The sequence below is a fragment of the Argiope bruennichi genome, chromosome 4 (assembly GCF_947563725.1).
Source record: "Argiope bruennichi chromosome 4, qqArgBrue1.1, whole genome shotgun sequence".
In the NCBI taxonomy this organism is placed as follows: domain Eukaryota; kingdom Metazoa; phylum Arthropoda; class Arachnida; order Araneae; family Araneidae; genus Argiope; species Argiope bruennichi.
In genome coordinates this window covers 58,053,337-58,072,698 of record NC_079154.1, presented here as the reverse complement: position 1 = coordinate 58,072,698, position 19,362 = coordinate 58,053,337, and the positions used below count along the sequence as shown (strand labels likewise).

Sequence of the window (19,362 nt, the reverse complement as noted above, 5' to 3'; positions counted from 1 at the left end):
TAATTCTTTTTATTGCATTGTTAAATTTATTAATAATACAATAGGAATGTGAAGGAAGATTTCTGTATGTCTTTAATTTTCTTTTTACAAAAATTCTAGCAGAATAAAGAGCGTGGATTTAATTTTATTCTTCATTAAATAATGTGCAAAGATATAAAATAAAACACCAGATTTTTCAGAGCAATTTTCTTTTGAAAGCCTTCTTAAATTTATTAATTATGCTTTGTACTGAAATATATAAATGTTCTTCAGCATAATGATTTGTTTTTTTTTCAGTAGGTATATGCATTGCTTTAGCACTGCATCATTTTTTTAAAAAAAATTTCCACATTTCTCATGGTTAAAGCATATTAAATTCTTCCAAAGTGATCAAATTTAGCTGTGTGCTATTGATCAATCCTTTTTTTTTTTTGTAGTTCATAACTTTACTACTTGAGAGATGGAATTAAAATTGCCAATCTGATAGCTAAGAATTTGATTAATTTTCCCCATATAATAAATATTAACTGTTTTTCTACTATTTTTAAAAGAATTCTTATTTTAAGTATGAATGTATTTTTAGATTCGCATATAAATATGAGTATGAGAAAAGGCTTTAAATTTATACTACTAAATTTTATTTTACTTTTATTTATCCACTGTTTTATATTTGTAGGTTTGGATGCAAAAATTTCCTTATCCTGAGCATAGGAGTGATTCAAGTAGTGTTAATATAATTAATATTGTTTCTTGGTGCATTGCTTATGGACTTTTGTTTTTTGTAATGAATATCGTTAGAAGAGTTATTGAGGAAAAAGCAAATGGATCAAAAGTAAGTTTGCATTTTAAAAGGTATTTAAGTATGTATTTTAAAAGTTTCATTTGAGAAAAGTATTATAAATATTGTTTATCTCTAGCATGTTTAAAATGGTTAAAGTTCTGCCTATTTATAGTTGATTCCTTTTCAGACTCGCTATAGTCAAAATTTTTAGAGATGTAATAATCCATTAAATATTAATATATATATTGAACAATTTTAAGTATTTTTCTAATTTATAATCATAAATATGAAGTGATATCTTTATTATAATGCTATATGAATAAGAATAATATAATAATAATAAAAGAACCATTTTTCAAAACTTAATCTTTTTCCTACTTTTTTTAAAATTATGAAAAAAAAAAATAATAATAACTTTGTAAAAAATCTTCTATTAATCTTATTCTCAGTGAGAAGTCATAATATTTTTTTTTTGTTTTGCTGGAAGAAATATATATCAAATCATATGCGTTATACATATCAAATTATATGCATCATGGCAATCATATTCTCAAGTAATGACAAAATTAAATAAATTGTTATTGCTAATTGCCTGAACAACAAAATTTGGACATATTTGAACTGTTTATAACGAATATTAATGAATTTTTTTCTTACTCTGATGAATTGCTTAGACATTATTGCTGTCCTCCTAATTATTATGTAGAATTAAATTACATTGACAATTATCATTTCTTTTCCTCAAGTATGGATTTTTTTTTAAATTCCAGTAATTTTGGAATTTTATTCAAGCAGTTCAATTAATTAATATATTATGAATAAGTAATTGTTTTTATTTGAAAATCCAAGGAAAAAAATTGAACATAATTGTCGGAATGAAGCAAGCAAACTGTTTATACCAACAGATGAATATCTGTATGACTGCATTGAAAGGAGTTTTACCCATTTACAAGTCCTTGATCCTGATTGAGTGTTATTAATATAATACTCAATGCTAAATAATTTTTTTATTATGGGTTTTTCTGTGTTTTCTTATGTAATAAATGCACTATCTTCAAGAATTATCGCCAGTCTTTATTTAAAATTTACAATGAATAATAGCAAAGTGCGATTCTGATTGGTTATAATTTTTAGTGAAAGAGTCATGTAAATCATAACTGAAATTTTCAAAAGAAAAATATAAATACAGGCAAGATAAATGTACCAGAATTAAATGGAACTAACTGTTTTATTTTGCAGTTGAAATTCCAAGCTGCCTTGACACTAAAATGATTAGATTCCATGATGTCAAAAGTGTAAAAATTCAGAAGAAGAAAAAAAAAAAAAAAAAAAAAAAAAGAAGAAAAATCTGAATGTAAAGTTGTGACAGAATGGGAACAGAAAATTTCTGATACTGTTCTTATATCAAGTTCTCACTTTTGTTGAATAGGCAATGCAGTTTATAGAGGAGAGGAATGGAAAAATGTCTTGGATGAAACAAAATCAACATTTATTGATCAGGCAGAAGACTGTATAATTGACAATAATGAAACAAACAATTTTTTTATTAAAAAGTATAAAAAAAAATGTTGAAAAATTATTTTGCTATAATAATAGTGAATAATAGTATATAATAGTGACTGAGTATCACTCTCTTGGATTAGATGTCACAAATAGGGAGTTTATGTATTATATATTACACATTTTAAATGAAAAATCTTTCCAAGTGCAAGAGATTCTAAAAACGCAGCAAAACAACCGTTGTATGAAGTATTACAGATTTTCTCTGAAGATTAAAAATCCATAATTTGCTGATAATTATGCATTGAAGAAACCACTACCAAAAAATTTTTTTCAAGAAAAAGTCCTGATACAATATTTTATTATATTGCAGATGATCTGATCACATGATTAAGGATTGTTTTTTAAAGAAATTAAAATTCGAGAAGTGATACATTCAATGGAAATAATAGGGAAGAGAACACATCATCATATTAACCAGTCTACCAATTTGCAAAATGTTACAAGTTCAATTTCATCAAAAAGAGAAAAACTAGAGTACAAAATGCCATTGTTAAAATAACAATATAATGGTTGTTGAATATTGTCATATGATCAAGGGCAGTATTTGATTAGAAAATATAATACCTGAAATGAAATATATTTATTTAGCAGGTAGATTCTAAAATTGTTTTCTGAAAAGACCAGAAATGTAAAAGTAAAAGCTTTGATTACAAAACATTATAATTCTATAAATTTAGCTAGAGATAATGTTAATTATGTTTCAACTGAATGTAATTTATTATCCGTAACATATTTAGTGAATACAGGTTGTAAAATTAAATCGGATAATAATTTATATGGATATTTGATAAAAATGATAAATTTTTTTCAAAAAACATTTAACAATATTAGGAGATCATGATTGTATTTTAAACCATACGTTGTTTCATTTAAATCTTATGTGTCTGATGAGAATAAAAGGCTATATTGATATTGTTAATATAAATGGTTATATATGTAATCTTATAAAAAAGATATCCTGGAAAGCATCTTAATGTTAACATAGCATCTTAATATTGACATATATCAAAGTTTAAAAATTTTTGAATTGTTTCAGGCTAATCTGTGTAATCTTATACAATCTAAATCATTTGGTGCAGTAACGGTTTTCTATCCAGGTGGAGGTGGTCGCCTCATGCCATGACACATAGACAAAGTTTATGGACATTTTCAAGATTGCAGCCTTATTCACAGAAATTTTTTATCCCTTAAGTCAAAAAAAAAAAAAAAAAAAAAAAAAGGAATATGTTGAAAATTTTACTTAAATTGTCTATGAAATATTAAATTAAAATTATATAGCAAATATTTTTAAATTTCAAATTTGATAGACATATAATTCATACTACTATTTTAAAAACCTTACATCGTTCTATACATTCTGATATGTATTTCTATAATTTTCTATCTATATTTTTATCCATCCAATTATATTATAGGAAAAGGCAGCAGTGTTTAAAAATATAGCGATTTAATTCAAAATATAATTTCAAAAATGACATTAAAAATATGTTTTATACTGAAATATACTCAGCATGGAAAAATAAACTGAATCATCATGTTTTGTAATCCAGTTATAGGTGGGGTGGGGGGCGAGATAAAATACTAGGAACTTTAATTTTTTGTTCATTGTTAGAATTGTTTGAAAAAATATATTATATGTAGGATAGGGTGTAATAGGAATAACGTAAGCAAACAATGTTTTTGACAAATGAATATTTGTATGGCTATATTTTCCCACTATTCTTATTTTAATACATTTCTTCTGCCTTCCTTGATCATGTTGATGTGTGCATTAGTATAATATTCAAAATGTTATGTAATTTTTTATTATTTTTTTCTACATGATTATGAGACTTAAGTGTACTGTCTTCAAGAACCATACTGAAGATTTAATTTAAAAATAATAATTATAACAGTAAAATATTAGATATTTAAAAATTATTTATTATTTAATGAAAATAACAAAATATAAATGTAGACATTTTGTGTGGCATGCAAAACTATGGAAAGTAATACACATTTGCAGTTTTAAAAATTGACATTAATATAATAAATGAAAACTGAAATGATGAAACAATCCTTGTGCAATTTCTGTGGTCATCATTTTTTTTTTCAATCTACAGTACAATATCTTGCAGTCCGATTTCTTATGTTTTTTCAATGAAAAATTGCTATTTAATGTGATTTTTATAACAATTTTTTGATTCAATGATGAGGGTTAGCTGTTCATCTTTCCTTTAAATAAGCTTGTTTTTTTATTATTTGTACTTATCTGAATTTGTCATTAAATTATCATACAGAAATTTAATATTATTGTGTTCTTCAAGAGTACTTATTATTGAGTGGTTATTTCACAAATCTGAAATCTTTGTCACATAATGTATATTTTTGTATATTATTTTTGAAATAGATATTGTTGGCATTCTGAACATTAATGATTTTTTCTCTTTTTTTTTTCTAGGAGCTCTTGAAGATGATGGGAATGACAGATTTTACATACTGGACAAGCACATTTGCGAACTATTTCACAGTTGGATTTATCATCTTTTTGATTATTACAATTGTTTTTAAAGCACCACTGAAGAATAAAATAATTTACTTGGAACATTCAAATTTTATGCTAGTCCTTATTATTCACTTATTATTTATAGCCAGTCTTATATTATTTTGCATGGCATTCAGTGTATTTTTTAACAGAGGTATTGCTTTATTTTATTTTTTTCTTGTTACTTAATTCTATTTACATTATTTTTGCTGTTACCATCTTAAGAAAAAAGACTGTAGGCTTTGCTAATTTATAAATATTAAATTTAGTTTAAAATAATCTAGATCTGAATTTTTTCAGCCCTCTCGCTTTTGCTACGGAATGAAAACTGCTTGTTGGCAAATTTAATTTTGTTCTAAGCATTATTTTCCACTTTTCTTAAAATGAATATCTTTTAAAAATAATTATTCTAAATTCATAGATAACATTGGTTTTTAATAAGTTCTTTAAATTCTTTAAATTTATATTTAAAAGAAAAGTTTAAATACTACATTTGAATCTTATAGAAAAACTTCATAATTAGATTTTTCAATCTCAATTTTAAAAATACTTAAAATATGTCTTTGTAATATAATGTTGTTTCCTCGTTCACTCCTATTTTTAATTAATAATTTTATACCTTTAAAATTATTTATTTCAATAATTGATCATTTAGTAATTTGATTGTATTTTGCAACTGAGCCATTTGAAGCGGTATTGTGAATGAGCGAAGGATAGAACCTGGAACCTTTTGGTTAGCAGTCCAGTAACTAAACCATTTTACCAAAACAGCTGTTCGGGTAGAAGCGCTGTTACTGGCTTATATGCTATTCACCACAGTACCGCTTCACATTCAAATTATGTATTTTTGCTTACAACTATTAAAAATATTTCTGTGACTATTAACATGTATCTGATGTCACATAAAAATGAATACAGTGCATTAAAATGTGTAAATAATACTTATTTTTGCAGTAAAATATTTTTCTTATGTTATGCTTATTTTATTTTAGCTATATTTGCAATCATTGCCATGCTTGTCATTTACATCCTTTCATTTACTCTTCTCATGGTTCAGTTTTTCTTTATGGATAAATCATTAAATTTTATGGCAATATCTGTAGCTGCTAAATTAACAATGTGTCTGTTACCAACTGGTTCTTTGCTGACTGTTTATCATTTGATTGACAGATATGAAGGCATGGGTGAGTATTATCATACATATTTATTGCATTTTTAGTCTTTTTATTTGATTTAAACATTATTTCTGAATTTACTTTTACACTTATTATATTATTTACTATTCTGTTAAATTTTTTTATTTTCTAGTTAAAAGCTATTCATTAATTCTATGCTTGAAAGTTCTTTATTTGAATTATGAATCATTATTTGCATTTAAAATTATATTATCTGGAATTAATGTTTAATATCCCATTTTTACCATATTTATTGAAAAGGTTTGTTATATTTTTTGATCTTCAATTAATGTACATGGCAATAAATTCCAACTAATTTATCGACAAGAACCTTAATTGAACTGCTGCATTGTCTTGCTGTCTCATTATGACCAAGTGAAGATTTGTCATATAAAGCAGTTAAAAATATTGGTAGACATCAAAGTATATTTGATTTTTACTTGAATACATTTATTTTAAAATTCTTTCTTTTGTTAATATTCAAAGAATATTCTTAATGTTGCTTTCTTTTCAGGCTTATCTGATCATTCACTTTCTTGTTTCCAGAATTTTGCATTTCAGTTTGAATTAAATTAAAAGTTTCAATAATTTTGAGATTAATTAATTAAAGTTTCAATAATATTGCATGAGGATTACATTGTTTATAATGAAACAGTTTTTACAATAATTTTTTGATTAAATTTCATTATCATTATTTAAGATTAAACCTTTTTATCACATAATTTCTTAAAATCGACCATTTTCTTATAATCTGAAATGAAATAATTTTTGCTGCAACAGAGTAATGTATTGTGGCTAAATTGTAATTTTTTTCTTGTATGTGTCTGCCAGAAAATTTAACTTAAGATGATTAATATCCATTTACTTCAATTTAATCTTAGATACTTTTATATATTTTGGGAAATGTTCCAGTTTTCATCTGCATTGTAAAATTTTATAATTTTGTGGCATTTATTATATATTTATAGAATTAGTATTATCATAATTACATTGGCACACACAGATTTTTTAAAATAACACTGCTAATTAAAAACCCTTGAAGCAATTTTGTCCCAAACTATTGTATTACACAAATGCAAATTGATATTTCTCATATAAATGAAATAAATAAAATTGCAAAGATATCTATATTTTTCTCTCTACAGTTGCCATAAGTACTGATAAAATTTGATAAAATGAAACACACTGCAGAATAATTTTTTAAATTATTTTCTACTCAAGAACACCTTGTACATTTTTTGTGTATGAAATGGAAGACTAAATTGTATTTCATTCCTTTATTTAATAACAGTCTAATATTAATAAATATCTGATATTAAATAATGGAATTGAATAATTTATTAGGAATTATTAATTTCAATATATACTTCTTTTTTTCAGAGAAGGGCATTCAGTGGAATAATCTAACTGAATATCTGATATATTCTGATTTGAATTTGCTTATGGTCATCATGATGATGTTTTTCTCCTGTATTTTGTATGTTATTTTCATCTGGTACTTTGATGCAGTTTGGCCATGGCAACCTGGTGTTCCCAAACCATTTTATTTCTTTTTAATGGTAAATTTATTTCTTTTTAACAGTCTCAGATTATTGATTGTAATTCAGCTTAATACATGAACATATATGCATATCATCAAAAAGAAAGTTATCAGGGTAAGATAAAATCTACATGGAGTGAATCCAATGTTACCTTTTTGCCCTAATTACCTGTTCATCAGTATTAGAGAAAGATAGGCTCTTGCTTCAAAACAATATTGTTAGTGTTTTCCATTCTGATGGAAGTATGTTTCTTCATTTCATAAAAATCATTTGAATATGGGTCATAATATATTTTTGTAATAAGTTTTAATTTATGTCATCAGTTAATGTGTATTCAAAGAAATACAATTAATTCAAATGTTAACTAATTACAACACAAAGTTACCATTTGTAGTGACATAAATGGCTGATGTAACAAGCATAACATAATTTTTTAAAACTCAAATGTTAACTGTCAGTGGTTTGATAAATATAGATGATGTCTGCAGCATCACATAATTCTTCATTCCTTGATGACTCCTTGATTATACTAAAAAAAAAAAAATGTTATAAACACACCAATCCAAGCACCAGAAGACTAGTGCTTGGGACATCAATACTCCCTCTTGCCCTCCAATCTGACATCAGTACTCTACTACATCACTTATCATCTGATAAATTCACATTATTATTCATTGTCAAATCAAATGTATCAATTGTTTATTTGTTAATTTCTTTCATACTAAACAGATATTCATAGCTCACAGAAAGGTGATGGTATTTCTATTGATGTTAAATGGCTGCTTTTTTTTTCTGTAGAAAAGTTATTGGTTTGGTGCTGAACCAGAAAAAGAATACGATATATTCAAAAATGAGAGCAGTTCTGATTTTTTTGAAATGGAACCTAACATGACAATAGGTGTTATGGTCAAGAATTTATCAAAGGTAATATTTATTTCACAAGCAGTGAAGAGTTTGCTTTCTTTTCTCTGATGCGTTTTTTTTAATCAGAAGTTTTATTATAAAACTGTATTCTAAAATTCATCATCATTATTATTATATATTTTTTATTTTGTATTAATAAATAATTTTTCTGTATCAAATTAGTATTGCATTTTTTTCTATCATGCTTATATATAAATACTTGAAAAGTCAGATATTTCGTTATCTTTGTAATAATCATTATCATCATGATCACGTTAATATTGCTTCAAAATATTTTAGCAGATTAGGTTGCTTTTATACATGATTTATATTTACATTCGAGCATTTATCTATATGTATATAGTTATTTCATATTTTTATGTACAATAATTATAATTTCTCTAAATTGTTTTAAAAAATGTAAGAAAATAATAATTTATTCTGCAGACAAATAGGTTTTTGAGAGAAAAATTCTTAAATCAAAATAATATTTTTCAATAATTATTTTACTAATTTTTTTTAAAAGCCAGTTTAATTTTTTTTAACACTAGGCACATAAGTGTAGCTTACACTACATAGTGAAATATTTCGCCGTTAGTAATTTACTATTTGTTCTTCATGTGTAGTTAGTATATTGAACTTGGGAAATGAGGTTGCAACTGAGGGTGATGAATTTAATGCATTTAAAACTCACAAACATCACATTTGTGTTCATATGATACGAGATTTTATGTCTACAAGATTAATTCTTTATGTATGTTTAGGCAATCGCACCCAAACATTTTGTAAGATTACTTTATCTAGTTTCTTAAAAGACTTTTTTTTTTTTTTCATATCAGAAATCTATATTATGTTTTCTTCCAACTGTTTCAAACTAAATGAATAACTAGGGAATGATCAGAATATGATTTATGATAAAACAGGTATTTAGACGAAAATCTCATTGCAAGAGTTATTGCTATCAAAAGGATTCATGAAATATCTGCTAGTATATAGCTATGCATGTTGCACCTCTGAAAATTATCTTGTATGATTTTCAAATGCATATATTAAAATAATTATTTAAATACTTATTTTATATGAATTTGTAGCGGATCGGTATGAGTGAGAATTGAACCTGGGACCTTGTGGTTCGCAGCCGAGTAACAAGACCACAATACAAAAGCAATTGCCCATGTAGCGTTGCTGTTAACTGGCTTATAAGCCTTCACCACAACATCATACTTATTGATAATTTTATATAAGCTAGCACTCCTGCAGTATTTTATTTCACATATTTTATTATAAAATATGATTGTATTATTTATTTGTCTTTACATTTTTATTACATGTTTTAAAAATTAATGTATAATATTCCTAAAAAGTGAATCCTCTTTCTAGAATGGAAAATTCTCATTTTATTCCATTTTTAAGTAAGTTTCATTAGTACTCTTAATCGAACGATATTGAAATCTAAAATTCATATTACTTATACTTGGCAATTTATTTATTTTTTAAAAATTTTTACTATCTATTTACTGAATTTGATAAAATAGTGTTAGAATTTTTTGTCCATTTTCTTTTTTATTTTATTGTTAACATCATGTTATGTAAAATCATTTATTTAAATTCGGAAATACATTTTATGTGTGCAGGAATTCCGAACTGGGTTAGTGTCAAAGTTGGCTGTAAATAATGTATCTTTAAACATCTATGAAGGTCAGATTACTGCTCTTCTTGGTCATAATGGAGCTGGAAAAACAACTACTATAAATATTCTTACTGGTATGTATCAAAGACTGCATGCAAAGATATCCTTACTTAGCTGAGTGAGTGTCTACTGAATAATTTTTCTTTCAAGCCTTCATTTATTATGTGACTGAAGGGATTGTGCAAAATCATACAAATATTTATTTGATTATTTATATATTAATGTTAGTTTTGTTGTAACCATGCTCTTTCTTTGTCAGAATTTTATTTAATTTTTAATATTATTACAAAGTTTATACATGGAGAGATATACATAATTTTTCATGTAATGCTGAAAATGTTTAAAATAAAAGAGTATTTTGCACAAATAAGTACTAGCCAAATCTTGCTATTTTATTGAAAATTGCATTTATATATTTAGATATAAAATATTATTTAAATTCAAACATATTTATACCCAAATATACAAGATGCCATATCATTTATATGATCTTAATTGATATCTTGATTTTCTAAGCTAATTGCAGACTTGTGTGATTTTAAGCAAAATTCTAGAAATGATTCTGTATGTATTTAACAAAAAATTGGCAAAATCTATTTTTGGCAGATAAATAAATAAATAATAATAAAAAAAATTAAAAAAAAACCCCAAAAGATATGATAATTGGCAATGAGTTGAGTATCTTGAGATCAATCTCTAATTTTGCATGTAAAGTTGGTGCTCATTTTGAAACTGACAATTGTTTTTTGTTTGTTATATAACTTCTTACATAGTAGACATTTTTCAAATCATTGAAAAGTTTTTGTTTTGTGAATGATTGTTAAAAAAAAAAAAAATCGTGCCTCTGCTTTTTTTACATATCACTTACTTTATAATTCTTTGAACAAAAATGGAATTTTCAAAGCTAATATTATCTAGTGACTTAAGTATGCTATTGCATTTTTCTCTTTGTGGTAAAAGTACTGTGGATTAAGAACTAAGAACACTATCTAATATGATATTCTAGGTCTTTACACTCCCACCAGTGGAACAGCTTCTATAAATGGTCGGGACATTTTAAGACAAACAACTGCGGCTCGCAGAGGTCTTGGTGTTTGCCCACAACACAATGTTCTTTATGATACACTTACAGTTGAGGAACACTTGAAGATATATGCTGCAGTATGTATCATGAGTTTAAAGTTTTCTTTTTATTAATTTTTTTCATTTTGTATTTATTTTAATAGATCTTTGTCATTCATAATGCAGTGAATTATAAATGAATTTTTTGATTGGCATAACAGAAGCACGTAATTCAGAGGTTTATCAGAATTTCATGTAATTTCTCAGAATTTTCTGTTTGTTTGTGAAAAATTGGAGCAAGTCTTAAAAATACATTCAATATTGATTATTTTTGTGAGAATAATGTTGATATCTGAATATAAATGTTGATATCTGAATGCATTTGGTTTTTCTTATTAGTAGAGTATATATTTTTAAGGCTTCTTCATCTATGTGTATTTGTTTAGTTTGTATTATTACCATTAAATAATCACCAGTTTTATACCATTAATAAAACATTAAAACTTTATGAATGAATTTGCGTTTTATATGTTAGAATTAATGTTTATATTATCAATTCTTATTAAGAATAAGGAAATATTTTTCGGAAGATATTATTTTTTGATGCAAGAACCCAAGTAGCATACTATATAGTATTCTATATCTTGATAAAAAGAAATCTCAATATTATATAACAGTAGTGAAACAGTGTACAAATGAAAAATGTCCACATTGAACTTCAGTATTGAATAAATGCAATTCCACATAGAACAGTATAATTTCTTATTATAATATAATTATATATTATATTATATTATATTATAATATAATTTTGAATGCTATAAATATTGTTACAAATCTGTAATTTTGCTACCCGGCCCGAATAGTGTCATCGTAAGAAAGACAATTGTACGATCTGTCCTGTGCATGTTGAGTGGATGCCGCGTCAATAACCTCGGAGCTTGGCGACAAATTTGGCGAGCATTTGGCGGTTTGGCGATGAATTTGGCGAGTTTGGCGACTAAATGGATACTACTGGAAAGTTCGAGAACTTTCACGATCCATCCACTAAGACCCAAGATACAGCCAGGTACGCCCTGATTGGTCCGAAGATTCCAGCCCCGCCTCCCGGAACTATAAAAGACGGGAACTCTGAAGCGACGAAGAAGTACGGCTTTCATACAACCATGAAATAGCTTCAATTTCAGATCTCCCCTCAGATCACAACCCAGTGATAATCAAATTCAACTTCAATATCACACCCCTAATCATAAATAGAAATAATGTCACAACAGACTGGATAAACTACAAAAAATTTCTCAGCACTAACGTCCCATTCCATATCCCAAAAATTGAAAATACTGAAACCCTGGAAAATGAAATAGTCAAATTAACAAAAAATATTACCCTGGCATACAACAATAGCTCAAGACCCCTCAAATACCATGAAAAATTATACCTCCCTCCAAACATAAGAGACCTAAAAACAGAAAGAAATAGAACAAAAAAGATCTGGCAAAGAAATAGAGACCCAGCCTCAAAATCTCAGTACAACAAAGCCCAGGAAAAATTTCGCTTTGCGGTCCTAGAATACAATAGAAGCATATACATCCATCAAAACGAAATGCTCAACCCCCAAGATAACTCGTTATGGAGAGCAACCAAAAAACTCAAACGGAAAAGAACGAACATCCCCCAACTAACTGACCCAGTCACCAAACTTCTAGCACACACAGATGCTGAAAAAGCTGAGCTAATTGCAAACCAGCTGGAAGAGCAATTCAACCCAAATAATTTTAGTGATCCAAGCACAGAAAGCATTGTTGAGAGATCAATAGCAGCATACGAGCTCAAAAACCTTGACACAAACTACCTCAAAGTTATGCCATCGGAAATAGTTCAATTCATCAAGAAAATAAAAATTAACAAAGCCCCAGGTCCCGATGCAATAACCAACAAGATGCTCAAAAAACTACCTGACAATATCATTATCAAACTTACCCTCTTAGTAAACGAAATCCTAAAGCTCAGATACTTCCCCAAATGCTGGAAAATTGCGAGAGTTATCCCTATACTTAAACCTGGAAAAGACCCCTCCCTGCCAATCAACTACAGACCAATTTCCCTACTCCCAACCCTCAGCAAACTAACTGAAAAAATAATCCTCACAAGATACTTAACACACAGTAAAGAACTTGGCATCTCAATCCCACAGCAATTTGGCTTCACGGAGAAACTCTCCACCACTCATCAATTACTCCGCATGATAGAATTCCTTCATGAAGGCAGGAAAAACAAAAAACCAACAGCAGCCATATTCTTGGACATAGCAAAAGCATTCGATAAAGTTTGGATCCCAGGCCTAATACATAAATTAATTGCTTACAATTTCCCCAAAACAATAGTTGACATAATTAAATCTTACCTCACGGACCGATATTTCACAGTGCAAGTTAACCAGACGGACTCAACAAAAAGAAAACTCAGAGCCGGGGTACCCCAAGGCGGAATTCTGGCACCTGTCATATTCCTACTCTATCTGAATGACATACCCCAACAAAAAGACATCATGATAAGTCTCTATGCAGACGATACTGCAATTCTCTCCCAAGGCAAAAACCCTCAGCAAACAATCATCCCCCTACAAAATTACATTAATAATCTCGAAAATTGGCTAACCCGCTGGAAAATAAAACTCAACGTGGACAAAACAGAGGCAATCTTATTCTTCAAGAAAAATAATAACTGGCCCAAAATCCAAATATACAAAACTGAAATCAGCTGGCAAAACGAGGTCAAATACCTGGGAATAACACTAGATAAAAACTTAAATTACAAAACGCACATAAATAAAACAAGAGAAAAATTTAATTTGGCTTTCAGAATCCAATACCCGCTAATTTGCAGAAATTCAGGTCTGTCAATAAACAATAAAGTCCTCATTTACCTAGCATATCTAAGACCAATACTTACTTATGCATGTCCGATCTGGGCTGCTACGGCGAAAACTAACCTACAAAAAATAGTCGCACTGGAAAACAAAACATTAAGGATGATAGTCAGGGCCAGATGGTTCATCAGAAATGCGGAAATCATTAAAGCTCTGAACATCCCCCCAATCAAACAATTCATCCTCAAACAAGCCCAAAACTTCTATGGAAACATCATAAATATAGACAACCCCACCCTAAGTAATCTACCGACATATGATATAAACGACACCTGCAACAAACGCAGACCTCGCTGTGCCCTTGCAATTTAAATTGCAGACAAATAATACATAACCTTTTCTTTTTTTTTTCCACACACAAGAAAACAATACTTCCAAACTAAAATAAACCATGTATGATGCACTGTAATTACTAAGGTCAGTTTCATATCACTCCAAAGTTAACCATTTTTAGATTTACGGATGGTGGGGCCTGCGGCCCCAATGAGCCGTAATCCCTCTCAACAAAGAAAGAAGAAGTACGGCCACGGCAAAGTATAGACAGCAAAGCACTGTGAAGTCTCTCCTTACCGGGGATAAGCCCCTGCCGGGGCTAGGCGCCCCGTCAACCCAACCATCAAGCGACGAAGAAGTCATTCAGTCTCCAGCCATGGAGGGAGACGGATGCTCGGACGACTCTAGCAATTGCAAGAGTATTTCTAGTAATAGCAGTAGGAGGAGTAGTTATCTAGGCTCAGGAAATCTTTCTGAGTTTATGAGAGAAATCCGTCAACACTGTGTACAACTTGCTCTCACGCAAGAGGAGGCTATCCTAGCTCATACTCAAGCAAAAAAATTAAAGGAAGCACTAGAGATAACATCTTGGAGCCCCTCGAAAAGAAAGCAATTCTCGGAACGACTCGATGAGGCGGTTAGACAAGTTCAAATCACTGAGGAAAAATTAAAAAATGCAAAACCCTGCATTAATAGAAATTGCGAGTACCATGACTGGGAAAAGAATTTATGCACACACATCCAAAATCTTCAGAACAGAATCCAAATACTACATTCAACAGCATCAACCTTTATAGACACCCTTCAGCAAATGAAAGAAAACAACTTAGAGCATACTTCCCAATATCTTGATGATTACTCTAAATTACAAGAACTGCAAACTGACGCCGTGAATCTTGAAGGATATTTAGGTGAATTGGGCCCTTGCCCCATCAGCGACTGTGACAAACATACCCAGGAAAACGAAAAACAGCCCATGGATGTTGACAATACGCATGAAATAAACAACAAGAGGAATGAAAATTTTCAAACAGTTAATCCTAGAAAAGCTGCGAAAATTCGGAAAACTGAAGAAAAACAAGAAAATATGGACACATCAAATAGATTTGAGTTACTAAATCAAATTCAGGAAAACCAAGAAAAAATCATAAATAGACCAGCAGCCATAAATTTGAAACTTTCAAGTAATTACAACATCACATTGCAAGAAATCCATAGAAAATTCCCCCAAACCGAAAACAAGCTTTTCAGAAACATGATTGCAATACACCCAGCAACTGAAGATGAAAGATCCGAAATCATCAAATTTCTAACAGAGAGGAAAGAGGAATTTGTTTTATCCGAAAAACAAGATGAAAGACCATTAAAAGTTATCCTGAAAGGTCTCCCAATAAACGCAGATAAAGACGAAATTATAAAAGAATTAGAAGAAAGAGATTACAAAGTAAATAGAATATCCCAGCTTAGAAACTTCAAGTTGCAATCCCTCTACCCAATATTCCTCCTAGAGATAAAGAAGTCTGGAAATGCCCAAAATATTTTTAATGAAAAATCCCTTTTTCACCTCAGAATCAAAATAGAAAGCTACAGAAGAAAAACGACTGCTACCATGTGCTACAACTGTGCTGGCTTTTTTCATGCAGCAAGAAATTGCAGAATGTCACCGAAATGTATCAGATGTGGTGGTACCCACGCAACCAGGGACTGCAACATCACGGTAAAAGTCAAGGATCCAGTGTGCGTAAATTGTAATGAAACCGGACACACAGCTGCCTGGAAAGGATGTTCCAAATTCCCCAAACTTACAACAATAAAGGGAAGACCCACCTACGCTGAAATTGCACGAGAAAAACAAGGAAATCAAGACCCAAAACCCTTCTCACCACCTAGCAAGCAGAACATGGAGCCCACTTTGAAGGTTAATAAAGAAATCCCCACACTTCAAGAAACTATGCAAATCATTAAGGAACTTAGAGAAATACTACAGGAATTCCCCACATTATTGGAAGCAGTGAAACTTGCAAGGAAAACAGACAATAAAGAAGAGAAAAAGCTGATTATCCTAAATGCGTTGATCGGCTAAGTCCTCCAAAAAGTAAAGACATCCCTCAACAAAAATCCAGCTCTCTGATTGGTCGCCCAGATACAATAGTTTATCCGCTACCAGGCCCTCTCCAAACTCCAAAAGCTCCATGCATCGCCCTCTCCCACTCCCCTGACAACAGCCTTCCTATTGGTCAAGACTTCACACCCACTCTCCCTCGCCTGCTACGTTACGATTGTATCGGAGGACTCTGCTCATAACTCTCTTCTCTCTAGACCCATGCTGAACGGCACCTCGACCAGTTTTTCAATTGCAACTCACCATCTACCCTCAAAGTCAAGGGCATCTTATATCGCCAGGTTTTTCATCACCAGGATCATGGAGATAGCCTTGCTACGCAAGGCGGGTGCTCCGGTCAACCTACCAAATTCGTGCGACGAAGAAGTGTGTGTATCGGCGGAAGTTGTGTGTGTGAGAGTGGTCGGAGTTGCCGACAGGTAAAGAAACTGGAGGATTAGACAGCAAGCAAGCTGCTAAACTTACAATTAAATGCGCTGAGTAATTACAATTGAGTGGCGGTATTTGTTGTAGAAGAAAAAATTTTGTAACAATATTTCCAGCATTAAACCTAATTACTTAATAGATTGTGTTTTTTTCTCTTTCATTCAATGTTTTTAAACATTTTTTAATTTTTGTTTATTTTATCATTTCTCACACCATTTCACTTTTACTTTACCATAAGACAAGAATCTGGGATCTATTGCTTTTCTTCTCAGCGTCTTATCTATTTGATATACAATATCTTAAATAGCTTTGGTAGTTTGTTCTGTTTAAGATCTCAGACTGTCTTTTAAGAAGTTCAGGCTATCGCGCAATTTCACATTTAAATTTTTACCATTCTTTTGATTAAATGAATTTTTTGCAATTTCAGGTTAAGGATTTTTTTTTAAAGTCAAGATGTAAGCAATTTTTGGTCATAATAAAGATTTGCTATTATAATAAATTATGGAAGTTAGTTTCAAAAGTTATAAATATGGGATGTTTATAAAGTAATCGATTTTCCAAAACTATTTACAGATATTTTTTTTTTGGTGGGGGGGGGGGTTGATTTATATATGAACATTAAAATTTCAACATTTCAGTAAAATTGGAAATATTTTTTAAACGACATGTAATGCCCATTGTTCCTCTTACTAATTTTCTTAAACAGAATAGTGTTAGCATATTTTATAAATATATCTAGTAACTGTCGCGATGAATGAATTTCTAAGAAGCAAATTATTTTATAACTATATTTGGTTAGTTTATTAAAATCAATATAATTTTGTTTATTTTAAGTAAAGAATTAGAAAATAATCTATGATATATTATTAAAAATTGGATGTTTTTTAAAAAAATTTATTATATTACTATATATGGTTAGTTTATTAAAATCAATATAATTTTTTTTTATTTTAAGTAAATAATTAGAAAATAATCTGTGATATTTTATTAAAAATGATGTCTACAAATGCATTCTGGTTTCGTGGTCATTTTAGATAAAACACTTAACAAAGGAATGATAATCTGTTATAATATATTGTTAAGTATAAAGTGTAATTTGCTCTCATCACAAAGGATAAAAATATAGAATTTACTATTTCCATTGAATTTTCATTGTTGAATGCAGAATTTGCAAAATTTTTTACATCACATTGTACAATATTATATAATACAAAATATCAGCTCACGAAATATCGTTCTAGTGAATATTTAAAAGATCGAATCTCAAACAAAATGGACTTCTCAATTTAAATTAATATTCTTGAGCCAAATATTGTAACAGCACTTTAAAAACTTTCAAATATTCTACATAATTATTGACTGATGTAGCATTCAATATTCCAAATTCAGTAAAGCTCAAGAATATTTTACAATGTTATGGTGTTACTGGGGTAAGAAAATAACTGTATGTGTAATAAAATAATTGATCTAAGATCAAAATTTAATTCTACATTAACTGCTACTCGGTGATTAATTAAGCATGTTTTATTTTTCTGTTGCAGATGAAAGGTGTCCCGTGGAGACAATTAACATCTGAGGCAACTCAAGTGTTGAATATTCTGAAGTTGACTGACAAAAGGAATGAGCTTGTAAAGACTTTATCCGGTGGAATGAAACGAAAATTAAGTTTGGCGATTGCTATAGTTGGTGGATCTAAGGTATGTTTCTTCCTGTGGTTTTTTTTTTGTACAATTAAAGATTTATGTTATTTTCTTAAAGAAATACACCATAATTCAATACATAAGCTTAAAAGCTTGTAATAGAGTAAGCCACTTTCTTCTGTAAAATAAATAAGTAAAAAAAAAATCTGAATAATTCATTGTGTCTAAAGGATTTTGCAACAATGACCTAGTAAATGCTTTACATTTTTTTAAAGCTGTTATAAGTAACACTCACGAGTTCATTTGAGATTAATAATTACAATTTCATTTTTTGCATGTATTCTTTTTTGTCTACAATTTTTTTCACTATCAATATTAATGCTTTATTAATTCAATCCTCTGTATATAGAGGATCAGATTAATAAATCCTTATAAAGCAAGATATATAGAAGTTCATATTAGAAAAGCATTGATACTGGCAGTGATAAAAAAAATCACTTCACCTGCGCAAAAACACTTTATCTGTGATTATATAGCTATTGTTACATTCCTATTGGATATTAAAAAAATGATAAATAATAAAAGTTTTGCAAATATTAATACACACTTCATTAGAGGATTCGAAAAGGTACTGATCTTATTTTTCAGTAATTTGAAAATCGGGAAATCTTGGATTTCGCTTAGCTATAAACTAACAGTTAAAAATATTTTAGCCTAATGCTGTCATAATAAATTTGTGCTCCATCAAATCGAA

The 19,362-nt window shown here is 29.1% G+C and overlaps 1 protein-coding gene across 5 annotated transcripts in view; it reads left to right on the top strand.

Moving 5' to 3' along the window:
• The window catches only part of LOC129965478 (ATP-binding cassette sub-family A member 2-like), an 81,487-nt gene that overhangs the window by 33,218 nt on the left and 28,907 nt on the right, over window positions 1-19,362 (top strand). For all 5 annotated transcript variants that reach the window (XM_056079382.1, XM_056079379.1, XM_056079383.1 and 2 more), the window contains 8 exons: window positions 656-811; window positions 4,764-5,001; window positions 5,840-6,031; window positions 7,403-7,581; window positions 8,362-8,487; window positions 10,101-10,230; window positions 11,163-11,317; window positions 18,510-18,665. In XM_056079382.1, the coding sequence (XP_055935357.1) occupies window positions 656-811; window positions 4,764-5,001; window positions 5,840-6,031; window positions 7,403-7,581; window positions 8,362-8,487; window positions 10,101-10,230; window positions 11,163-11,317; window positions 18,510-18,665 (1,332 nt within the window). The remainder of the gene's footprint in view (window positions 1-655; window positions 812-4,763; window positions 5,002-5,839; window positions 6,032-7,402; window positions 7,582-8,361; window positions 8,488-10,100; window positions 10,231-11,162; window positions 11,318-18,509; window positions 18,666-19,362) is intronic.